Source organism: Tenrec ecaudatus, chromosome 10, assembly GCF_050624435.1.
Source record: "Tenrec ecaudatus isolate mTenEca1 chromosome 10, mTenEca1.hap1, whole genome shotgun sequence".
Classification (NCBI taxonomy): Eukaryota; Metazoa; Chordata; class Mammalia; order Afrosoricida; family Tenrecidae; genus Tenrec; species Tenrec ecaudatus.
The window spans coordinates 136,899,976-136,924,437 of NC_134539.1; the positions used below are offsets into that span (position 1 = coordinate 136,899,976).

At 58.6% G+C, this 24,462-nt stretch overlaps 2 protein-coding genes across 3 annotated transcripts; both read right to left on the bottom strand.

Moving 5' to 3' along the window:
- Positions 1-11,201: 11,201 nt before the first annotated feature.
- LOC142458338 (keratin, type I cytoskeletal 15-like) lies at positions 11,202-15,527 on the bottom strand. Of its 2 annotated transcripts, none has more exons than XM_075559365.1 (8): positions 15,036-15,527; positions 14,129-14,211; positions 13,815-13,971; positions 13,035-13,196; positions 12,798-12,923; positions 12,382-12,602; positions 11,674-11,699; positions 11,202-11,426 (listed from the first exon to the last, which is right to left on the bottom strand). In XM_075559365.1, exons 1-8 carry the CDS (start codon positions 15,525-15,527, stop codon positions 11,329-11,331), a joined length of 1,365 nt encoding a protein of 454 aa, XP_075415480.1. In that variant the 3' UTR covers positions 11,202-11,328. The 2 variants fall into 2 exon arrangements, with proteins under 2 accessions (XP_075415480.1, XP_075415479.1); XM_075559364.1 differs by having other exon boundaries at positions 11,202-11,441.
- Positions 15,528-20,133: 4,606 nt separating this feature from the next.
- Positions 20,134-23,739, bottom strand: LOC142458339 (keratin, type I cytoskeletal 19-like). Its single transcript, XM_075559366.1, has 6 exons — positions 23,256-23,739; positions 21,643-21,725; positions 21,287-21,443; positions 20,894-21,055; positions 20,655-20,780; positions 20,134-20,515 (listed from the first exon to the last, which is right to left on the bottom strand). Exons 1-6 carry the CDS (start codon positions 23,658-23,660, stop codon positions 20,261-20,263), a joined length of 1,188 nt encoding a protein of 395 aa, XP_075415481.1. The 5' UTR covers positions 23,661-23,739; the 3' UTR covers positions 20,134-20,260.
- Between the last annotated feature and the right edge of the window lie 723 nt (positions 23,740-24,462).

A 24,462-nucleotide genomic window follows, 5' to 3' on the forward strand; every position in this document is an offset into this window, starting at 1 on the left:
GGTGAGCTAGAGATAGCAGGCAGGTGCAGACAGGAGCTTGACTGAGCCTCAGCTGGGGATGGTGGCTCTTGCCCAGAGTGGACGCTTCTTATACACCTTCCACGGGGCTGGGACAGCCTTCTCGACTTCTCTCCTCCCCCTTCCCACCCTCCAACCGGTTGCCAAGTGCATGTCTGATTCCCACAAGCCCAGCCACCTCTGATCTCCAGGACAGGCTGGCCTTTTGGGGGTGGCTTTTCTCTGGGTGGTTGTTAATCCTTAACAAAAGGGATGATTCAGAAGGAACGGGGTTCAGCTTGAGACTCCCCTTTTGACAACTGGATTCTCAATCACCTTTCCACTTAGGGTGCATTCATCTCCAGGCTCTCAGCCCCACCCAGTGTGAGGAGAACAGCGCTGCCCAGGTCCGCCCAGGTGCCTCTCCAAGGAAAGGGTAGCCCTGTGCAGAGTGGGCCGGTCCCCGGGAGGTCTCCACACCCCTCAGCCTCCCTCCTTCCAATTTCTGAAACTTCTGACCAAAATGCTCTGCCTCGTTCTCGATCTTTCGTCCACTCCATGTCTCCCAAGGCCCCAAGGATGACCAGCCTTCATCAGTACTATAGAATCCACCGCCTGCGGGATGTCTGTCCTTGTGGGTGTCCAGCAAGAGCAGCTGGGTGGACAACAGGATGAGGCACACCCACTCGCCGACCGTCCTCACCAGTGTTCTTTGAGCCCGTGGTAGCAGCCCCGGTGCCCACCCGTCTGCTCGAGAAGTTCCCATTGATCACAAGAAAAAGCCACAGGGGGTCAGGGACCTCCGAGGCCCCCTGGCACAGCTAGAGAAACTAAGGCACACAAAGGGGAAGCCAAGTGGCACCATAAGCACGAGGGGGCTGTCTCGTTTCATCTGGGCAACAACCCAGTGAGGTGGCTCCTGCTTCTCCCTAATACACAGGTAAGGAAGCTGATCTTCCGGGGTAGAGTCGGGACTGAACCCCGCGGTGGGTCCCTTCCGATATTGAGGCTCTTGTTCTTCGCACACCCTCAGTGCTCACCTTGATGAGTTCTTACCTAGCTTGGAGGTCTACCCGCATGTCCACCTGGATCACCACCACCCAGCATAGTCTTTCCAGCACTTTAGCCAAACCCCGGGCCCTCTTCCCCGAGAGGCAACCACGAGCCTGACGGCGAGCCTCCTAGATTAAAAGAGTCCTGGTGGCATAGGGAGTGATGCACCAGCCTGCTTACCACAAGACCAGCAGTTCAAAACCACCTGCTGCTCCAAGGGGGAAAGATGCGGCATTCTACTCCTGTAAAAAGTTACAATCTCAGAAATTCACAGGAGCTGTTCTTCTCTGTCCCTAGGGGTCCCTACGGGTCAGAATTGACTCGTGGCAGTGAGTGTTTGGGTCTTGAGAGCATGATCGATCCACTGAGGGGCTTGACGATGCCCTGGACCATTTTGCTCCGGGAAGCGTTTAGCAATGTCTGGACCTACTGGCGGTATCTAGGGGTGCTGCCAAGTGTCCTACGGTGCCCTGGACAGCCCCCACAGCAAAGACCTCGCTAGCCAGCAGGCCAAACGAGGCCCGAATTCACATCCAATCCGTGTGTTGTGTTCCATTCAACCAACTGGCGGGGAAGCCCTTCCGGGTCCCCAAGGAAGGTCTTGCCATACCTGAGTAGGGCCCTGCCCAGCGGCCCGACCACATAGTCTCCGCCACAGCTGGGGTTTGGCCCGAGAGGCCAGGTAGGAGGATGTGACCAAGGGCCTGGGGTCAGGGGCCAGCCATGGAGCCTGGGACAAGGCTGATAGGATAGTCCCTTAGGGCTTGCTCAGGGGCCCTGACCATAAAGACCTCACATTCAGGACTCAAAGAACAGAGATGGAGAGGTCTCTCAGAACCAGGAATAGAGAGAACGTCTCTAGGTCCTGACTCTGGGCTTCCAGTCCCGGCCCACCAAGAGGGCCAGGAGGTGGCCTCTGGGCCAGGCAGCCCACTGCAGTCCTGATGCCTTGCTTGGGGCTGGACTGAGGTGTCATCGGTTACCCTCAAATCCTCTTTGCTGCCTCAGCAGTAAGGCTCAGGGAGAGCTGAGTCAGGGATTCCCATCCTTTGTCTTCCGCTGGGAAGGAATTGGGCCGGGTTCACCCCCCAGTGTCAGCACCAGGGACAGGGCCCCGGCCTGCTGCAGCAAGACCTCTAGAGACTGACCCTGGCCTTGGCCCAGCCCACCAGCCGGAGCTGATGGCTCAGCGCTCTCTGAAAAAGCATGATTCAGCCCAAAGCGGGAGCTCACCTTCTCTGTGAAGGATCAACACTGACAGGAGGTGATTCATGGAACCTGCCGGGCCTGGGTGACGGTGCCCCATTCCTCCCAGGGCTGACTAGCAGGATCAGACCCGGATCAGACCCACGCCCTTGGCATAACAATGCCGTAGATCCTCCAAAGCCCTGGCAGAACAAACACAGGTGGCCGGGGGCAGGCCTCCCGCCCAGGGTCAGACCTTTGGTCCCAGGGACAGAGGAGCACCTCCCTCTGACCCCAGTGAACGCAGGGCCTGGTGCTGGGGCCGAGGCATGGCTAGCATGCCTAACACCCCCAGTTTTGCTTTCGGACAGAACAACACTCAGCTCAGCCCCCCGTACAGCAACCCGCACTTGCAATCGGCCAGCAAGGCCCTTGCAAAGCGCGTCGCCATCCAGCCTGTGACGATGGGGGTGCGTTTTCATCAGGCCCACTTCACAGAGGAGGCAGCTGAGGCTCAGTCCTTCGCCCGGGTCCCCATGAAGCCAAGATTGAAACCCGGGCCTCCGGCTCCTTCTGCCAGGAGAGATGGCACCCCGAAACTTTGCTGGCAACGCAGGCGGACAACTCTCCGTGTGTTAAAGGATGGGGGAAAAAAATCATACCAGCCAAGCCACAGGCAGCTCCCCTGCCACTGAGACCATTCCCACCCCCGGTAACCCCGTAGGACAGCGTGGACCCACCCCACAGGGTGCCCAAGCCTCTCACACCTCACTAAGGTGATTGTCCCCTCATTCTCACAAACACCAGTCTGCTTGCTCGACTCACGGCCATCGAGCCAATTCTGACCCCTAGCGACCCTACAGGACAGAGGAGAACCCCCCCCCCCCTGGTGTTCTGAGACTGTAACTCCTCAGGGGAGTAGAAAGCCTCATCTTTCTCCCTCGGTGTGGCCAGTGGTTTCAAACTGCTGGCCATCTGGTGAGCAGCCCAGTAGCAGACAGCTATTGGACGTGTGCCGTGCTGGGTCCAGGATGCTGCATGTGTCGCTCCATCGGACCTCAATACAGCCCCGTGTTTCTCAGACCCCTTTTCCGGATGAGGAAGCCGAGAGCTAAGGCTTGTCCCCCACGGAGAAGCGCTCACGTGTCGGTGCCAACACTCAAGCCTGGGCTTGCAGAGTCTAGGTCTTCGACGGTGGCCTGGCCAGTGACAGTGATGTCCCCTTCAGCAAGGCCTCCTCTATTGTCCTCTCCACTCTCAGGCCCTCCACCCCCACCCAAGCCCCCAGCCCAGCTGGAGGAGGGCTAGCTTCTCTCTGTAGTGGTTAGCCCCAGAGTTCAGCCAGAGAAAGAGTGATTGGTTACAGGGACACTTTACCCCACCTTTGGGGAAACAGAGGCAGGGGGGAGGGCAGCAGGAAACAAGGAGACGTGGGTGAGCCTGCCCAGGTCTGCAATAAACCTCCGGCTCTACCATCAGCTTCCTGTGGGACTCCGTCTCCTCGCTGACACTGAAATGATTTCTGAGTTTCTCCCGAAATGCCTTTCTAAGGCCCTCAGTTCTCGAAGGTTTTCACTCGGTCACCATGTTGCTCAGCTGAAGAGCTGAGGCTTAAATGCTGCCGCAGCCCGAACCCAGATCCCCTTTGGACCGGGCTCCTCCCTGCTCCTCTGTGAGCAGCAAGAGGGCCACACTGCCTGGTGGTTCCCCAACAGGGAAAGGGGCTCCCCAAACAGTGAACCAGGCCCACTGGGTGGTCCCCTCCCAGTTGCCTGCTGGACACAGCACAGCCAGAAACTGTCCCTGGAGCCGCCTGCACCCGCCATCACCCCACCCCAAGCCCAGGTCCTGCATGCCGATAGCACCTGGCTCTCTGGGAACCAATACCCACTGGAGTCAGTAGGCTCTGGATTCAAAAAATTCATACTCTCTGCCGTTGCGTGGCTTCAGACTCACGGGGGCCGTAAGGCTTTGGATCAGGTGAACCTAAGGCTGCCTGTGACCTTGGGGAAGTTACCCCACATCCCCATGCCTCAGGGGTCCCAGCTGAAGAATGGGCGTCTAGCAGGAGCAAGGTGCAAGCTCATCCCTGTTCAGCGACCTGCCAGGTGTCTCCTGAGCCCCAACCTGTCCAACACATTGCTTTGCCTCCCTCTCTGATCCCTGCAGCCAGCCTCTCCCCTCAGTGCCTGGATAAATGACACCCTCAAGTTCCTCCCCTCGGGTCCCAAGTACCCCTGAGCATAGAGTCTTGGTCAAAGGTATGTTCCTGGAAGAGGACAGCGCTCAGGACAGGCCTGGAGGGCTCTCTCATGGACACTGTCTGCTGGCTGAGAAAGAACAGCAAACAGAGATGGTGCCTCGCCCCACACCTCAGAAGAGAAGGTGTCCCCTTCTTACTCCCCTGTGCTTCTTACTCCCCAGCTGCCTGCCGAGGGGCAGTGGCCGCCAGGTGGACCTAAGCCCCAAGCGCAGGTGTGTGTCCTGAGCCTCGTGCAGGACAGTACAGAGAAAAGGAGAGGCAAGCTCGTTGGTTGGTTCAGCAAGTCTTTCTTCAGCAATCACTGAGGATTCAGAAGGAGCCCTGGGTAAGGTGCACGGTTGGCTAAGCAGTTGGCTTCTCCCGGAAGCATCGGCAGTTCAAACCTACTCTCAGATGCCTCAGAGGAACTGTCTGGCAATCTATTTCCAAGGAGATGACCGCCAAGAAACTCTGTGTGGCGTTCTAGCCCGCCGTGCACGGGGTCACCGCGAGGAGGCCGCATTCTCTGGTGCCCTCTGAGGCCACAGGACACACATCGCCTCTTAAAGAGCCTCATGGTCCTCTCCCCCAGCCAGGAGAGTGACGGTGCGTCTAGAGAAACTGAGTCCTAGGGGGGAAGAGGAGCCAACCTCCCTGCTCCTCAAAAAAGTGGCAGGCAGGCCCCATGCCCGCTCTGGGCAGCCCCACCCCGGCAGAGAACACGCCCAGGACCCTAATCTGTCCCAAAGCCTCGCTCTCTCTGTGGGACCTCACCAGTTGCCTGCTTCTCATTGGCTGGGTCCCTGAGCCCCGGGCAGGTAAAGGTGTGCCGACTCTCCTACAGACTACTTAAGGGCTCATCCGGGCATGCCTGAGGTTGGGCACCTTACTTCAGGGTCAAGCAGAGGACAGGATGTAGCAAATTCCAAGGTTCTCTCTCATTGTTCCTTGCAGGGACACGGCAAGAGCAGGAATGAGATACCCAGTGAGATGGCCGCCACAGCTCTTGTCACCTGTGTACCTTTGGCAAAGGTGGTTACTTCTGTGAGTTAGCAGCTGAGACAACTCTGATTGGGGTGCTTAGAAGACCAGAAATGTCCCGACAGACAGTCGAAACCCCAGGGTGCAGCGGCAGTTGCAGGCCGGCCACTAGCTCGGACCGCCAGGTTCAGGGGGGCTCAGGAAGGAGCCTGGCTCACCCAGGGGGCCTGTCAGCTGGTTTCAGCGGGAACTGAAACCACAGCATGAGAGACAAAAGTTAGACTCGTGAGACCAACTTTCTTTCTTTTTTTTTTTGAGACCAACTTTCTGAGGCGGTGGTTAGGCATTTGAAGGGCTGTGGACGGAGGCTATGAAGTGGGTCTCTGGTTTGCACCCCCTTTTAAGAGAGACGCTGCTTCACAACGATCAACACACAACCTCACACCCCCCTCCAGGGGGAAGAACAACAGAAACCATGGGGGAAGGGAGACAGCCGTCCGGTGAGATATGAAAATAATAATTTTTAATCTCTCAAGGGGTCGTGAGTGTTGGGGGTGGGGAAAAAGAGGATCTGGTACCGAGGGCTCAATAGAAAGTACCGTATATACTCGTGTATAAGCTGGGTTTTTCAACACATTTTTTAATCATTTTGTTGGTGACTTGTACAATTCTTATCACAATCCATACATATATCCATTGTGCCAAGCACATTTGTACATTGGTTGCCATCATCATTCTCAAAACAGTGCTTTCTACTTTCTATTTTCCCTTCCCTCCCCATCCCCCCTTCCTCACGAACCCTTGATATTTTATAAATTATTATTTTGTCATATCTTACACTGTCTGAGGTCTCCCTTCACCCACTTTTCTGTTGTCCATCCCCCAGGGAGGAGGTTATATGTAGATCCTTGTAATCGGTTCCTTCTTTCTACCCCACCTTCCTTCCACCCTCCCGGTATCGCCACTCTCACCGCTGGTCCTAAGGGGTTAATCTGTCCTGGATTCCCTGTGTTTCCAGTTCCTATCTGTACCAGTGTACATCCTCTGGTCTAGCTGAATTTGTAAGGTAGAATTGGGATCATGATAGTGTGGGGGGGAGGAAGCATTTAGGAACTTGAGGAAAGTTGTATGTTTCATCGTTGCTACACTGCACACTGACTGGCTCATCTCCTTCCCTCAACCCTTCTGTAAGGGGATGTCCAGTTGTCTATAGATGGGCTTTGGGTCTCCACGCCACACTCCCCCTCATTCACAATGATATGATTTTTTGTTCTTTGATGCCTGATACCTGATCCCTTCGACACCTCCTGATCACACAGGCTGGTATGCTTCTTCCATGTGGGCTTTGTTGCTTCTGAGCTAGATGGCCGCTTGTTTTTCTTCAAGCCTTTAAGACCCCAGACACTGTATCTTTTGATAGCTGGGCTCCATCAGCTTTCTTCACCACATTTGCTTATGCACCCTCTTTGTTTTCAGCGATCTTGTCAGGAAGGTGAGCATCATGGAATGCCAGTTTAATAGAACAAAGTGTTCTTGCAGTGAGGCAGTACTTGAGTGGAGGCCTAATGTCCATCGTCAGCACATTTTTGATACAGTTTTTGTGGTAAAATTAGGTGCCTCGGCTGATATTTGGGTGGGCTTATACTCGAGTGTATACAGTAAATGTCTAGAAAAGAACAATGGCAACATATGTACAAGTAAGCTCCATACAGGATTGCAGTAAGAGTTGTAAGAGCCCCTAATAAAATGATATTTTAATAAAAGAAAAGAAAGGTACTGTTGGCTTCCTCCACCCTTCAGCGCCAGCTCCCCAGTGCCTGGGGCAGGTTGGGTGGTGCCGGCTGTACATGTCCTGCTCGGACTTCATTCCAACCCCAGGATCCTGCGTGTGCCGCACGGGGGTTCAGGCTGTGAGTGACCTTTCTGAAGCGCGTCACCACGCCTGTCTTGCGCGGCTGCTGACGGCAGTGTCGCCAAGAGTGCAGTCCCCCAACTCAGCAACTTGTGGTCGACACCCCACCCCGTGGACCTCCCTACATGTGCCACACCCCGCGGGAGCCTTAGTAGTAGGGTCTGTGGCCGGTTTTTGTCACAGGCTACTACATGAGCGGTACACAGTAGCTGCACATTGCTGAAAGGTAACTCTGCTTAGATTGTAACCCGCTGCGTAAAATCTCTCCGCGTTGAGTGACATGATTAGGAACTGAGCCAGCAGACTTCCTTCTTCTCCGCCCTTTCCTGCGGTGACCACCTCATCCTCGGGCAACTTATTGTACCACTGTGCCAATGCCGACCACAGTCTCGACGCTACAACACCAGGAAAATTGGCGGTCAGCGAGGGCAGCACTAGAAGAACAGAAGCATCATTGTCACCGAGTAACAAGGACAGCTCTGTCCGGAGCGTACTCTGGGTGCAAAGGGTCAACTGGCAGGCCTAGCTGTGAAGGTGTATTGATACATGAAACTGTATGGATACGCGTGTTTGCTGCTAGACTAAAGCACGAGGAGGTTTTCAGCTTTGTAAAAATATCCGCTGAAGCACTGCACAAAGGTGTATAGACTGTCCTTGGGGTCGCCCCCTCTCGGACAGCGTCCCCCACTGTGGCCCACACCTCCACAACCGCCACTGGCCTCAGACCACCCACCTGAGCCCCCTCCGCCCCGCCCCCTCCCCCCTCCCGGAAAGGCTGCAGGGGAAAGCAAGGGTCTTTCTGGCTTCGGAGGGAACAGCCCCGGGCTGCTTCCTCCTCTCCAAGTTTGTGACCTCAGTCAAGTGACTTCACTTCTCTGACCCTGCTTCCCGGTCTAAAACTGACCCTGCTTCCCGGTCTAAAACTGACCCTGCCAGCTCACCCGGCTCTCACAGCGCTCTCTGAGGCCCTCCAGGAATGGCCTGCCCAGGCCTGGCATGCTGTCAGCTCTCAAAACTGTGTCCTTCCCCCAGGGAGCAGAACCTCAGCAGGTGTTCTCAGGAAGCGCAGTCTCCCTCAAGCCCCCCTCTAGTGGAGCCCTGCTTGGTGGTGTAGTGGTTACCTGTTGGGCTGAGATCCTCAAGGTCTGAAGTTCAAAACCACCAGTCACTTCTTGGGAGAAAGATGGGGGCTTTCTGCTCCTATAAACAGTTACAGTCTTGGAAACTCTCAGGGGATTGATTCGATGGCAGTGGGTTCTGTTTGGGGAGTGGAACCCTAGGAAGCCCCGGCAGCATAGTGGTCATATACTGAGCTGCTAACCTTGAAGTCAGCAGTTCAAAACCACCAGCCGCTCCCTGGGGAAAAGATGAGACTTTCTGCTCCTGGAAGTCTCTGAAACCACAAAGGCAGTTCTGCCTTGCCCTCTAAGGCCACTGTGAGTCAGAACGGGCTTCCAGGCAGTGAGTTTGTTTTCTTGAATTTGAGTGGTACCCTGGTGGCCCAGTTATTGTGCAATGGGCTGATAACTACAAGGTCAGCAGTTCAAAACCACCAGCTGCCTCCACAGGAGAAAGACGGAGATTTCTAGTCCCATCAAGAGTGACAGTCTCAGAAACTCACAGGACAGAGCAGTGAGTTTGGATTTTGTTTTGGAGAAAGAGCAGGTGCCCCCCTCTCTTCACCCAGCAAGACACAGGTGCGCCCTCTCAGCAGACCCAGGTCTTCTAACGAAAGCCCCTTCTCCTCTGGAAGGCAGGGGAAGCTCAAAATCCATGTCCAGGGCCCCCGGGGGGTGAGCCTCTGGTGAATCCCCGTGACCACTGACCAAGGATATGCATAGGCTTGCCGCCTGACAGAGTGCATTGGGAAGTGGACTTACACAGATGGAGTTTGGTTAAAAGCTAACTAACGCCTTAGCCTCCCTTTTGACCCATTATAAATTTGTTCTGGCTTTTATTGTCTGCTTTCTTTCCAACTGAGGTTTCTGTCTGTTTTATTTTGGGATTGTTGCTGACCTGGGGTCTTTTCCCCTAAGCATGTATGAAATCCAGCCAGGATAGGTAAATCTATACAGATGGTCCTGGATTGGTGGTCTCTTAGGGTTGTGACTACGCTTTGGAATCAACCTGACAACATCCAACAAGAACAAGAAGGTGGTGGCAGGGGAGGTAGATGAGCTAATAATGATACAAAGCAGAAATCAGTGTCCAACAACCAATCGCGGTGGTGGCTACACGCCTCTATTTAATGTGATTAAACCTTTAATGTATACGCTATGCGAACTAGATGTCAATAAAACTATTTAGAAAGCTAAAGGTCCCATGAGCAGAACAGAGACACCCGCACACGGCCCTTCCCTGTAGGACTGAGAAACCGGTTCTCGCTCCCCAACGCCCACGTTCACGGGGAGCCCAGCCCAGCCAGGTCACCCACAGACCCTCTCCTTCTGTCCGGGTGTCCAGAGAAGGCAGCCTGGACCGGGAGCAGCAGACCAAGGAGGACGAGGAAGCAGGAGCAGCTGGGGCCCAGGGGACAGAGGGGTTGTTTGGACTTAAGCTCGGGGCCTTCCTGGAGCTGTGTCCTCCCCTCTGGGCAGCGAATGCTGAGAGAAGTGCTTAGTTGGAGAGCAGGTGCTGGCAGTGCGGGGTGGGAAGGGGCTGTTGGAGATGTCAGGAGAATCCAGCAGCCCAAGTAGTGGGGTGGGGGTCAGAGAACAGGGCAAAGACAAGGAGTAGGGCCCCCCCACACACACACCTCTGACGATCCTGGCAAGGACCAGGTCTTGCCAAACAGATGTAAAGCCCAGTCCCAGGCCCGTCAGTCAGGACCCATGCATCTGCTGGACAAATAACTCGCCCCTCTGACTTCAGCTCGTTGGGGTTGTTTCTGACTGGTGCTGCCGCCATCCCTATCTATGGACAATTCCTGGGCATGGACAGTTAGTGACAGGAGGCTCTCTCTAACACTCGCCACTTCCAGACACGTCCTACAGTGCGGTCCTACGGCGCTGGGCCTCTGGTTTCTAAGGTAGGGATACTGTTGATGGTGAGGATCGCAAGAGGTGGGTGTTGCGTCCGGGAGGCCCGGCAGTCACTAAAGTGGCATCTGACGTGCCAAGCGCTGGGCACCAGAGGTGGTCAAGTGGATTTCGACTCTGGAAACCCTGTGTGCCCATCTCGTTTCCAAGGCTGTGACCTTTTGGGAAGTGCGCATCACGGGGGTGGGGGCTTTCGTCTGGGTGGGTCTGAACCACCAACCTTGCAGTTAGGAGTCAAGTCTCGACCCCTTGCACCATCCAGCGGGTCTGTGCTCCCAAACCAAAGACCCAAACCCACTACAACGCATGGGGGTCCTAGACAGGGTCCCCAAGGCTGAATGTTGTTGTGGGAGGAGAGAGCCTCCCCCTTCTTCCTTGTGCAGGTTGGTGGGTTTGAACCGTGGGCCTGGCAGTCCGCAGCCCACCACTAATCTCACATCGCCACCAGGGCTCCTTAGGGGACACTGTGCTAGGGGCTCCAGATTTCCCTGAGGGAGGCCCCAGCCCCCATCCACAGCTCCTGTCACCCCAGCGGGGAGGGCCAGCACTGGGTACCCTGAGCTTCCTAAAGAATGAAGCATGACCCCGCAGGAAAGACATGAAGGTCGGGGGAGAAATCAGGATGGGGGCCCTGGACCTACTCAGAGGTCAGAGATCACTGGACCCCAGCGAAAACAAGCAGATCCGGTGTCGAGAGACATTGGCAAAAAGAAAAGCAAGTCTTTATTGAATAAACAGACACCATGCAATTGATACTGCCTTCCCCACCTCCTGCGCCAGAGGAGACCAGTGGAGGGGAAGGGCTTGGGGTGGGGGAGCAAGCAGGCAAAGCCTCCAAGAAGGCAGAGGGACCCCCTTGCGGCAGGGCACTCCCAGACAACAGGGACTGGCCGTAGGTCTCCGTCGCCTGCGCCGGGCACTTAGATTTCTCTGTTGCGAGAAGACACCACCTTCCCATCCACTGACTCCTCCACATTGACACGGACTTTGCTGCTGCTGCCACCGCCGCTGCCGCCACCTCCTCCCAGGGGAGCTGTAGAAAGAAGGGGCAGGCTCTTAGAGGTGGCCCCTGGCCCTGGCTCTCCAGGACTTCGGGGTGGGGTGGGAGGAAGGGAGTGTCCCCCTCTGGGGCAGAGGTATCCACGGAAATGGGCGTGCTCCCATCCTCCTGGAGGGTTGGGCCCTCATCCTCCCTCCGTGTTCCCAGAGGAAGGGTGGCTCCCATGGGGTGCCCACCCCCTGCCGAGGGACTTAAGCCTCCTTACCTCCCCGGGAGCCAATGGCAGCCATCCTGAAAGAGAGGGACCCATGTGTAAGCAGAGGACACAAGCTCGGCTGACCCGATTGGAGGTCTCTGTGGGCAGCTGAAAGGGCCTCTCTAGCTAAGGTGACCAGATTTTAACATTGGGAAAGCCAGACACCATTGATAAAACTCATCTCCTGGCAAAACAGCCACGTGGCAGCCAAAAACCGAATACCCTAGCTTGTCGTGCATTCTTTCCAAAAATCGGGACTTTTTAAAAACGCCACGGGACACGGGAAAAATTGTTAAAAATCGGGACTGTCTCGCCAAAAGCGGGACATCTGGTCACCTTGCTCTAGGCCCCCCTTACCATCACCCTCCCCCCAACTGGTTTTTCCAGGGTCTGGGACACGCAGATAGCCCGTCCAAGCCCGTCATCCCGAGCAGGTGGATTCTAATCTACAACAGTGTTCTCGGCATGTCCTGCAGAGACTGGAACCAGCGCACATGCTGGAGAGCACTAGCCCAGCTTCTGCCTGTACTTTCAGAACACACGCAGGCTCAGACCGTGGGGAGGGCCTGCCCAGGCTGACACAACCGAAGCCCCCACCCAGAGGCCAGAACACCTGACTCCTTCGCCCGCTCTGCCTGCACTGCACCACACTGCCTCTTGGGGACGCCTTGCTAAGAGCCCCTGCCTGCCCTCCTCCGTGGCCGCCCTGCCCCATACTTGGCATCCTGGCCCTCGAGCAGGCTGCGGTAGGTGGCGATCTCCTGCTCCAGCCGCGTCTTCACATCCAGTAGCATGTTGTACTCCTGGTTCTGCTGCTCCATCTCGCAGCGGAGCTCGCTCAGCTGGGTCTCCAGGCTGCCGATGATGCCCTGGATCTGCTGCAGCTGCGTGGCGTAGCGGCACTCCGTCTCCGCCAGGGAGCTCTCCAGACCAGCTTTCTGGTGGGACAAGCGATAAAGAGACGCCTCGGTCTGGATGGAAACCGCGCAGGGTGCAGGAGAGCGGAGAGGGAGGGCGCGTGGTACAGAGAACCGCCCCCTGCAAGGAGCTGAGAACTCTGGAGACTTAACCAGAGGTGGAGGTGGAGGTAGGGGTTATGGTCAGAGATGCTGGGGTGCAGTGGGCGGGCCTACCATGCTGAGCTGTGACTGCAACTCGATCTCCAGCCCCTGGAGAGTGCGCCGAAGCTCCGTGATCTCCGTCTTGCTCGTCTGCACCATCTCTGTGTTAGTGGCCACCTCCTTGTTCAGTTCCTCAGTCTGTGAGCAAAAGGAGTGAGCCTGCTGACCTTCTCAGAAACTCGAAGGGCAGGAGAGGGACTGTTGGGAATGGACGGGGCTTGAGGGGTGGGGGGGCGCGGTACAGCCCACCTTACTGAAGAACCAGGCCTCGGCATCCCTGCGGTTCTTCTCGGCCATGGCCTCATACTGCTCTCGCATCTCGGCCAGCACCCGGGTCAGGTCCACACCTGGCGCAGCATCCATCTCCACGTTGACCTGGCCCGCCAGCTGGCTGCCATACTCCTTCATCTCCTGCAGGTGCCAAGAGTTGGGGTAGAAAACAACGGAGGGACAGAGAGCACGCCCAGGGCCTGAGGGCGGAGAGGTGGTGGTGGTGGTGGTGGTGGTGGTGGTGGTGGTGGTGGTGGTGGTGGTGGTGGTGGTGGTGGTGGTGGTGGTGGTGGTGGTGGTGGTGGTGGTGGTGGTGTGTGTGTGTGTGTGTGTGTGTGTGTGTGTGTGTGTCTGTCCTTGGCCCACCACTCCCCATCACAGGCTCTGTGGCTCATGAATCAAAAAACAATTGGTTCCCGGATGGGTGGGTGGAGGCGTGATCATCTGGGGCTCCTAGTTCTCAGAGTCTCTCTCTTGCTGCGTGCCCCACCCAGGGAGGACCCTGAGGCAGCAGGACCCTGTGCCAAAGCAGGAAGCACCCACACTGGCCACCCTGCCCAGCTGAGGGCCAGAGAGGAAGGCTCTGGGGCCACCAGAGGAGGGTGTGCAGTACAGCACTGTCACCTCCAGCAGACCCCTGGTCTCAGTGGGCTGCGGGACATGCGCTTCTGAACCACTGAGCCCCTCGGTCAATTGCGAGGAAGCCCCAGCGCCCACTCTGCCCCCATCCCCCTTCCCGGGCCCTTCCCCCACCCTCACCTCCTCGTGGTTCTTCTTCAGGAAGGCTAGCTCCTCCTTCAGCCCTTCGATCTGCATCTCCAGGTCAGCCTTGGCCAGCGTCAGCTCGTCCAGCACGCGGCGCAGCCCGTTGATGTCAGCCTCCACGCTCTGGCGCAGGGCTAGCTCATTCTCATACCTGGGGAGAAGGGGCCAACACTGAGGAAGAGGGGCCATGGGCAGGGGGTCTAGGCTGCCCCAGTCAGGGGCAGGAGAGGGAGATGGAAAGGGAGAGGAGGAGGAGGAAGAGAGAGGCCAGAAGGGGGGTGGGAGGTGGGGAAGAGACAGGAGCTCACTTGAGCCTGAAGTCGTCCGCGGCCAGCCTGGCGTTGTCGATCTCCAGGATGACCCGGGAGTTGTCGATGGTGGCTGCCAGGATCTGCAGGAGAGGGCGTGTCGGTGCCACCTTCCCGTCCTCCCGCTGTCCTCCCAGGGTCTGCCCCCTCCCTGAGCACCTGCCCCACTGGTGTCTACAGGCTCCTGGAGCAGAGCCCACCTCACCTGGAGTGTCTGCTACCTGGTCTGGCCCCGTGACTCCCTCCCCGGGACCCCTGAGGCATAGCCTTTCATCTCTGGGACCTGACAAGCCAAGGAGCAGTATGGCCTGGACTCCGGAGTGGGAATTGGCTGTCAGAGCATGAGGGACATGAGGGGGGCGGGGCCAGGCCCTGGACAACATGGCCAGCCTCTGCTGTGGACAGCCCATGGTCTGCTAGCCCAACTGCACATCTGGACACCAGCACCGGTCTGTGGGACTGGAAGAGCAACCACACAGGAGAAGTGAGGAGGGGGTCCAGAAGTGGACGGGGGAGGAGGGGAGTGGGTAACAGACTCCAGTGCATCCCCAGGTCTCTTGGGTCCCAACACTAACGCCTGGGGTGGGAGGTCCTGGCCTTTGGGGGCATGAAGCTGCCCTTCGGCACCACTTTTGCAAAGAAATAACGGGACACCTTCTGCAGAACACTGGAGTGAGAGGGGTGGTAATTCTCTCGTCGCTCGTGCTCTGTCCCCATTGGTCCCAGCAGGCTGCCCGTGATCCCCACGACATGGCCAAGTCAAGCATCCATGTGCCGACAGAGGGATTCTCTTCTTTCCGAGGGCGCTGGGGTGGGGGGGGTGCCCCCACACCAGCCAGGCCTTGCCAGGGCAAGAAACAACCTCTCCCTGTCACCCCGGCCCTCCCGTCGGCACCCCAGGCCCCACCTTGTCCCGCAGCTCCTCGATGGTCTTGTAGTAGTGGCTGTAGTCACGCTCCGGGCTGGTCGGGCTCTGCTTCTGGTACCAGTCTCGGATCTTCACCTCCAGCTCGCCGTTGGCCTCCTCCAGGGCACGCACCTTGTCCAGGTAGGAGGCCAGGCGGTCGTTGAGGTTCTGCATGGTGATCTTCTCATTGCCAGAGAGGAGGCCGCCATCGCCGCCACCACCAAAGTCCCCAAAGCCACCGCCGAAACCCCCACCGAAGCCACCTCCAAGGCCACCTGCACCCCCACCGAAGCCACAGCTCATGCCGCCCCCATAGCCCCCGCCCGACGCAGAGGAGACAAACCTCGTAGAAGAAGTGGAGATGCTGCGGCCTCCACTGCCCCCATAGAGACTCCCCCCACCGAAGCTGGCTTCCCTGGCGCGCAGCCGGGGAGCTCCCCAGGTAGAGCCACCAGCCCCGAAGGCTGAGGTCTGCAGGAAAGAGGTGCTCATGGCCAGGCTGGGAAGGCTGCAAAGGTGCAGGGCTGGCAGAACCAGAACCGCTGTGCTGCCTGCCACTCCGGAGCCGGCCCTGCTTATATACCCTGGAGGCGCTGTGGGAGCCGAGTCTCCTCCCCCACACGGAGGCCAACGCCTCTGCCTTCTGACAAACAGCCGCCTGGGCACCTCCACTGGGCTGGGGCGATTTTCTTTCCATTTTTTTTTAAATGCAACAACAGAGATGATTCAGAATGAACGGTGCGGTGTCTTGCCCTGGGCCATGGTTTTAACACTTGGATTACAGGTTCACCTCCACACTCCAGCGAAAACAGTCGTTGGGCTCAGGCACCTGAGAGCTGCAGTGAGAATGGCTCCCTCCAGCACCCGCACCCACTCTTGCCTGGGCGTCTGGGCTTCTGCAGCCCCTAGCCCCAGACCACCACCCTAAGGTGGGCAGCTCAGCTACCCCCTCTCTGTTCCCATTGGGGCATTCCACTTCTCCATTGCTACCTGCCTTCCCCCTGCAGAGCTGGGGCAGGGGCGTGGGGAGCAGCTCTGGGCTCTGTGGGCAGGGTTTCTGGTGTCAGGATGAGGACAGGCTGGGGGTCTAGATGCCCAGAAGGGCCCTCCCCGGTCCATTCTCCCCTCACCCACCTGCAGCCTCCCCACCCCACAGTCCCACAGCACTGGGGCTCCCACAAACGCTCAGCAGGCTGACAAGGGGCTGATTGACAATCCCGCCACCTGCCAACTGCACATGTCACTGAACCTGCACTCCCTCAGGGACAAGTTGGGGCAGACCTCTGCAGATAAGATGGGGCACATTCCAGGGAGCCCCTGCCTCCTCCAGGAGAGACATGCCCATGCTTAGCAGGGCCAGATTAACCCCGTTTGTTCTGGGGAGAGGCTGGCGCAAAAGGTTCTAGGTTTAGCGCTGTGCCGAGGGAGAAGGAAGTGGGACAGCTAAGCGAGGGGAACAGGGCTCTGAAGTCCCTTCGGGTCCCAGTTCAAATCCCAACTCTCTTAATCCTGTCAGCCACCTACTCCTGTTCAGTCCTGGTGTCCTGAGAGGGCCACTCTCGGCACCCACTTACAGCGAAGCCCTGAGGCCCGAGAGCCTCTGTCCTGCCTCCTTCTGGCTCCGCAACCCTGAGGGCTGGGTGGTGGGGTGTCAGGGGGCCTGTAGACCCTGAGCATCGGTGCCGCCCTGTGAGCCCAGAGGCTCTGCCGGGCAGTGCTTGGGGCCAGGGTTGATGCTGCAGCAGCAGGCACCCCGGGTTTCCTCTGCACACTTCCCACTTTAGGAAGCCCTTGTGTGTCCATTGCCTCCTGGAGAGGACCCCTGACCCTGGGGGAGTGAGATAGGGGGACAGGGCTCCCAGAGGTGAAGCCATTTGTGCAGGTGGCACTGAATAGGTCTTCGGGCAGTCCCTCAGGCAGAGGGAGGAAACAAGGGCCACTCCACGTACCCTAGATTCCTGCGTGTGAGCTGGAGTTACAGGCTGGGGGCCTCGAGGGGCTGAGTGTGGGGGCTTCCGCGCCCCCAGCCTCCTGTTGAGCCGGGGCCCAGCGTGCTGGCTCAGACAGTGCAGCATTGTGCTCATTTACGGGCGGAAGGGTAGTGTCTTTTCCTCCCAAAGAAAAATAATCAGGATCCGAATCAGCCAGCACTCATTAAAGCGGCTGCAGACATGACGGCCCCAGCAATTAGCACAGGAGGTTTATGGAGAGCTGGACCCCAGCCAGTCCCTCTCCCTCACCCTGACTCTCCCCCAGCTGCCCCTCAGCCAGCCTCTCCCTTTCTTTACCCCAGGCCCCAGCCCAGGAGGAAGCTGCCCCTGGATGACACTGGCGATTCAAATGCCAGGTCCCAGCTCAGTCTGGGCGCAGCCCCGGGCCTGCTCCCTAGTGGCAGGCAAGGATGGCTGGGTGGCTGGGCCCAGCCCACTGAAGCCACAGGCCCTGCCCCAGGCTGTGCCGGTTTCTGTCCTAAGCTCACTGCAGCCAGACAGGCCGTCTCCGGAATGGGCCTTCCCCTCGGCATGGGGCCGGCACAGCTGATGGAAAGAGCCGTTGGGCCCTGACTCACTTTCTCTGAGTCCCCATCCTGCCTTGCCACTGGGATGTGATAAAGCAATTCCATCCAGGGGGCCTCCTGAGCGTTTGCAGGGAATGGGACCAGGGGTGCTGCTAGCTGCCACCAAGTTGATTTTCGATTCACAGTGGCCCCAGGTGACAGAGCAGAGCCACATGTACACACACACACACACACACCATGAGTCTTCCCGCCTCCAGAGCCGCTGTTAGTTCAGATTGCTGGCTTTGCAGGTGGCAGCAGACCATCACGGAACCAAAAAGCCAATCTCGCTGCTATGGGGTTGATGCCAACAGGACAGGGTAGAAGTGCCCCCGTGAGTTTTCTGAGACGGAACCTCTTTACGGGAGTAGGAAGCCTCGTGTTCTCCCTTAATGTGACGAGAGAGGACTTCATAAACGTTAGAGCCCAGCCCCAGCACCCCCACTTACGAGCAGAGGCCCTGGGCAGAGCACTGACCTGGGGCCTGGAGACTTCCCATCAACTCCCCCTTTCACCTCTAACTCTCACCCAGCCCGACTCACAGGAAGGAGGGAGATGAGTGGAAGGAAACGCTTTGCAAACGGCCAAGTGGCCAAGACGCTAGCAGGGAGGAAGACCCCCCAACATGCAGCCTCCTTCTCTCCACCATCCCGGCCTCTTTGGTCTGGACCAGGCTTTGATCAACAGAGCACCCCGGCTTCCTCTCATCAGACACAGCTCCCAGCCTGAGACAAAAAAAAAAAATGTTGCCCTGCTCACTGTGCATGTGCGCGCGCGCACACACACACACACAAAGGCAGGCTTCATTCCTAACACTCAGACCTGCCACCCAGTCACCTGCCCCACCTGTGTAGGTGACAGCCACATTCCAGAGGCCCCTGGGGCCCAGGGAGGGTTTCAACTGTGACAACAGAGCCTTTCACAGACATGGGTGCCAACACCTCTGGGCAGTCCCAGCCTGGGGGTGTGGCCAACCTCCGACCTCCAGCTCCAGGGCTTTCTGGGAACTTAGGTGAGCAAGGAGTCTGCTGGCTCTGGGGAGCAGGGCCGGAGAATGGGTCGGTAGGTCGGAGGCGAGAGGAGGGCCAGGGCCGCAGCAGGGAGGGAGGAAGATACGGGCGGTTCTGCCTCAGCTTCCTGTCTGCCTCTCACCAGCCATGAGGTTCAGAGCGACCGACCACTGAACACCCAGACCCGCAGGCTTAGGAGCTGCTGGGTGACGGATCGCAGGCCTCCTGGGCTCCGAGCTGGCCACACACAGCAGTGGGTCAATAGGGCAGGGGGTGGCTTCTAACCGGAGTAGCACTGGTGCCCCTTGCTTGCCCCTTCCCTCCTAGGGCCAGACTGCTCTCGGGAACTGTACAACCCCCCCCCCCCCAACCCCGACCAGCCTGGGGCGCTCAGCCAGTGGGTGGAGGACTCCTTTGTGGGTGCCCCTGATGTACCTTTAATTGGCCTGCATTCCTGGCAGCTGTGGTGTGAACCACAGAAGCAGGACCAGGCCCCCCAAGGGCAGAGTTGTTGAGGAAGCTGGGACTTGTGTTCCTCTGCTGGCCCAGGTTTGTGTGGGAGGTTGGGGTCACCGCTGGGTTCTGTTCCAGGCTCTGGGCCCAGCTATGGGCTGGTGGGCGTCAGGGGCTTAGGGGGTCTGTCCCGAGAGGGTGGATGTGTCAGCACACGCACGCTGACACACGAGGGGCCTCGCACTCTCCAGCCAGCCAGCTAGCGCAGTGCAGCATGCCTGTCACTCAGACACTGGAGTAATGTGTCAGAAAAACGGCCCCAGAGGAGCCCAGGCCTGGGTGGCCACCCTGAACCCAAGGGAGGATCCAGCACAAGTGGTGTCAGGCCTAGGAGACCACCTGGCCAGGGGTGGCCCTGTGGGCAAAGAATCTGCAAACGTCCTGCCTTCGCCTTGCACGCACTCTGTGGCTTCAGACAAGTTACTTAACCTCTCTGAGCCTGTTTCCTGAGCTACGAGATGCAACTCATCCCAACTGCCCCTTACGATTGTTTTGATTAAATGCCACACCTAGTTGATATTCGATAAGGTCGTCAGTTCAAAACCACCATCCACTGGGCAGAAAAAAAGACAGGGCATTCCAGTCCCATAAAGAGTTAGCCTCACAGACTCACGGGGCCAGTTACCCTGTTCTACAGGGACAAAATTAGTTGACTTCGACTCAGACAGAGAATTAGATTCTATGTCACCCAGCTAGTTGATAGTCAATAAAAGCTTATTAACACAGAGAGATGCCAGCAGAGGTGGGCTGTGGGGACCAGAATCTGTAAACCAAACCCATCGTTCCAAATCCCATCCATGTCCGAACCATCGCATCCCCATTCGACAGGTCTTTGTTTGCCCCCGCTGTAAAATGGGAGCAACGCTTAGTTCACAGAGCAGTCAAGAAATGAAGAGCGAGATGAATGAAGACTGGCAAGCAGGACCTAAAATAACAGCTGTGTGTAGTATCACTTCCTTTTCTGGGCTGGGTGGGCTTTGGTTCGAATCAAACCTACAACGGAGCCAGGCCTGGCCCAACCGCAGGGGTTGAAAGGACAAGCCAACCATGCCATAATTTTATTGGAAGTTCTGGGGGAAGAGACAGGGTTAAGGGTCCCACCGCTTGGTACGGGGGCCTCTGCAGGAGAGCAGGAAGCCCAGGACTCAGAGCTCCCTGGTGGTGGGCAGGTCCTTGTAGTGAGCATCCTGGCCCTCGAGCAGGCTGCGATAGGTGGCGATCTCCTGCTCCAGCCGCGACTTGATGCCCAAGAGCAGCTGGTACTCCTGGTTCTGCCGCTCCATGTCGGAGCGCACATTGCTCAGCTGGGCCTCCATGCTACTGATCATCACCTGGATCTGCGCCAGATGGGCTCCAAAGCGTGCCTCCGTCTCTGCCAGGGTGCTTTCCAGGGCGGCTTTCTGAGAGCAGGGAGGAAGGCCATGCCCTGGTGAAGCCTAGTCCCCAGCGAGGGCCAGCAGTCCACCTCCCCCAGCCCCCAGCCCCCTACACACACACACACACACAGCACCGCCTCCCTCCCGGGGCAGGGCCACCTACCATGCTCAGTTGTGACTGCAACTCAATCTCCAGACTCTGGAGCGTCTGCCGCAGGTCAGTTACCTCCGTCTTGCTGACCTGGAGCTTCTGTGTGTGGCCATCGACCTCCACTTTCAGATTCTCAGTCTGCAGCCAGAGGGGAAGGAACTAGCACTCAGATGGGCCATCTGCTGGCAGGGCATCAAGCCTTCTCTCCTTGCCCACTCACTCCCCAGAGGGCTCCTGCCTCCCCTCCGTACCTGCTTGATGAACCATGCTTGAGCATCCTTCCGGTTCTTCTCGGCCATGATCTCGTACTGGCTCCTCATGTCGTTCAGGATCTTGGCCAGGTCGATGCCTGGTGTAGAATCCACCTCCACACTGACTTGGCCCCCCACCTGGGCCTTCAAGACACTGATTTCCTGGAAAGAGAACAAGGACAGGCAGGTCAGGACCCAGAGCCCACTGGGCCTGGGCCAGGTCACCTCGCCACCCAGGAGCCAGCCTGGTGGGATAAAAAGGGCCAGTGCCATCCCCTGCTGGAGGGCCAGGAGTCAAGTGAGGATGCCACGGATGTGACCAGGGTCAGGTATCCAGGGTAGAGAAATGTCCTGGGGCTGGAGCAAGCTGCAAAGGCCCAGTCTGAAACTCACCTCCTCGTGGTTCTTCCGGAGGTAGGCCAGCTCCTCCTTCAACCCTTCGATCTGCATCTCCAGGTCGGCGCGGGCCAGCGTCAGCTCGTCCAGCACGCGGCGCAGCCCATTGATGTCGGCCTCCACGCTCACACGCAGGGCCTGCTCGGTCTCGAACCTTTCCGAAGAAACCACTGCAGTCAGGCCGGGTTCCTGCTATGCCTCCCAGGGTCTCTCCCCACCGCCCCGCACCCCAGAGTTCAGGAATCCATGGGGGGAGTGAAGTAGAGCCCAGGGCATCCTGGCACTGAGCCCCACAGGGAGCTGAAGTGGCCCCCAGCCCACCCTGGCCCGCAGTGGCCCCAGCACACACTCACTTGGTACGGAAGTCATCCGCCGCCAGGCGGGCGTTGTCAATCTGCAGCACGACCTTGGAGTTCTGGATGGTGGCACCGAGAATCTGGAAAGCGGGAAGTTGGCATCAGTCCAGCAAGCAGGCACTGCCCACCCGTTTGAATACACACGCACACAGCCCCATTCCCTGGAGACCAGCGCCCAAGGCCCCGAGGCCTGCCCTCTGGGTAGGCTTGGAATCAGTCCCTGCCCAGGAGCTGCGGCAAGAGAGAGCCACCCAGAGTTTGAGAGTGGCCAAGGACCTGGTGCCTGGCAGGTGCGTGTCTGCGCAGTGGGGCAGGAGCGTAGTAGTCAGTCAGACCAGTGTTGGTACCGGTGCTTGTAGGACCCTAAAGGAGGCAGCCAGCCTCCAGTGCTCTGTAAACACTAAGCAAGGGGGAATGCAGGCAGCCCAGGGTGGGGGCTGGGGGTTCTGGACAGTGAAGGGGTGCATCGATGGCTTACTTCTTTGTCTACAACAGTCCGCCCCTTAAAGGGTATTGTCTTTCTGGAAGACAATTGCATCTTCAAAGTGACTACTACATCTCTTTTCACCTGGTCTTACCTCCCAAGGAGCATCTGCCAAGCCAGGTGTGCAGGACGCTGCCAGGCACCCAGCAGGGGCAGTTCAATGTCCCCCTGGCTCCTGACACGTCTCTTGAGGTTGAAGCTCTTCCCTGGCCCAGCCACTGGCCCCCAGGACACAGGTATGAGTCCAGGGTTCAGACCCCACCCCCACCTCTGCTCCCTCCCCACACCCTCCCCTCTGCACTCACTCGGTTCTCCCCAATGAGCCTGGGGGGCTCTGCTTAAGGCCCTCCTTGACCCTGCCCTGGTGACATGACCGGTCCATGCAAACCCTGATCAGGCGCTCCACCAAAGAAAGATGAGGTTTTCTGTTCCCACACAGAGGCACAGTCTTGGAAAGCGACAGAAGCAGGACTACTCCGGCCTAGAGGCGGACTATGAGGCCCAGTTTGTGCGTTTTGCCCTGCCTAGGGGCCCCAACTGGCCTCTCCCATCCTCCCTACAGCGCCTCCGAAGCCCAGCGTGGCCCCTGGGCGTCGGAGGCGGGACGTTAGCATGAGCGTGAAGGAAACCTGCCCAGTGAGCCACGAAAAATGAATGCAGGAGCCTCCTTCCGGGGGCGCAGGGGGCAGGTTGGCCCGCGATGGGCCAGTCCTAACTCCTGCATCTTTTTCCAGGCCGCGGTTCCTGGGTCTGGCCACTGGGCTGCCCGCAGCGGTGCCCATCTTCCGCTACTCCATGGCGCCCCTTCCCCAGGGCTCTGGGACCTCCGCTCCAGCATCAGCCCCGCCCTCCAGCCCCGCCCCCGGCCACCTTCCACAGGCCCTGCCCAACTTCCCTCCCACCTAGGTCCCTCCCTTTCCCCCCCGCCCCGCCTGCCACTTCCTGACCCTTCCCCCACCCCACGCCACCCCTGCTGTCCGCGCCCCGCCCGGCGGGCCCACCCACGCCCTAACGGGCTCCTTCCCACCCCCGCGCCCGCCTCGCCCGGCCCTCGGGGCTGGGTTTCCGGGGCTGCCGCCTGCCCTGCCGCGGCAGGTGCACTTCCCGAGGCCCGACAGGTGCCCACCTGGTCCCGCAGCCCCTCGATGGTCTTGTAGTAGTGGCTGTAGTCGCGGGCGGGGCCCGGGCCCTGCTTCTGGTACCAGTCTCGGATCTTCACCTCCAGGTCTGTGTTGGCCGTCTCCAGGGCGCGCACCTTGTCCAGGTAGGAGGCCAGGCGGTCGTTGAGGTTCTGCATGGTGAGCTTCTCGTTGCCCGAGAGGAGGCCGTCGGATGTGGACAGGTAGCTCGCATAGCCGCCGCCGTAGCCCCCGGAGGAGGACGAGGACACTAGGCGAGCGGACGACACGGACACGCCGCGGCCACCAGAGCCCCCATGGATGCTGGGCGCGCGTAAGAAGAGCATGGAGCCGCCGCCCATGCCCCCGAAGGACGAGGCGGACGAAGACTGGCGATAGCTGTAGGAAGCCATGGCGAGACTGAGCCTGAGCGGGAGAGCAGGACACGCTGGCCTTTGGAGCTGCGGCTGGAGAGGAGTGTCGGGGCCTTCACCTGGCGCCTTTTATGCCCGTCAGGCGAAGGGGGAGGGGCGGGTGGGAGGAGAAATAGTGTCAGGGGCGGATATCTGAGCCCCAAGGAATTTGCAGACTCCTGTGTGCAAATATGGGCCCTCTTACCATTGGCCAGTGCCTGGCCATTCTTTTAACCCTCTCCTCCCAAGGACCAGAGGCCCCCCTCCTGCTGGAGCTCACACACACACACACACACACTCATTCCCAATCTCCACCCCCATCTGGCACATAAGCAAGCATCCCCAGAATTCACATTTGGACCCTCACCTGTTAAAAACACCACCACTGGCAACCCCCGAGGACCTATGGCCCCCTAGATTATACTCCCACACTGCCTCGGAGCCCAGTGACCCCAGGCACAGAACCCCCACCTCCCTCCCCAGTCACTGCCTGAGTCATTCCCTCTGGTCAAAACACTCCACCACCAGTCCCCACCTCCCAACACCACCCCCCAAAAAAAGTCCATGCACCAGGATCACACACCTGTGGGAGTTGCAGAACAACCCCACCCCCCACTCTCCTCTGTTCCCTCAGACAAAGGCTCAATTTCCGGGTGGGGGTTCTCCCAGCCAATGACTCCTGCAGGGACCTACATAGGCAGAAAGGCCCCACCCTTCTGCCCCAAGGCTAGGATAGGTCCTGGCCAGGAACAACTGCCACAAAGGAAATGAACCTGCATGAGCCCCAGCTCCAGCCTGACTC

What these genes read in the sequence shown, in the direction of transcription:
- LOC142458338 (XM_075559364.1), bottom strand. Translation starts at nt 15,527, where the DNA reads ATGAGCACCTCTTTCCTGCAGACCTCAGCCTTCGGGGCTGGTGGCTCT. An exon ending in TGCAGTCACAGCTCAGCATG is followed by an intron (nt 12,603 to 12,797) that starts GTAGGCCCGCCC and finishes TTGTCCCACCAG; the next exon opens with AAAGCTGGTCTGGAGAGCTC. An exon ending in TGCCATTGGCTCCCGGGGAG is followed by an intron (nt 11,442 to 11,673) that starts GTAAGGAGGCTT and finishes TTCTTTCTACAG; the next exon opens with CTCCCCTGGGAGGAGGTGGC.
- LOC142458339 (XM_075559366.1), bottom strand. Translation starts at nt 23,660, where the DNA reads ATGGCTTCCTACAGCTATCGCCAGTCTTCGTCCGCCTCGTCCTTCGGG. An exon ending in GCGGATGACTTCCGTACCAA is followed by an intron (nt 21,444 to 21,642) that starts GTGAGTGTGTGC and finishes TTCTTCGGAAAG; the next exon opens with GTTCGAGACCGAGCAGGCCC. An exon ending in AAGCATGGTTCATCAAGCAG is followed by an intron (nt 20,781 to 20,893) that starts GTACGGAGGGGA and finishes CTCTGGCTGCAG; the next exon opens with ACTGAGAATCTGAAAGTGGA.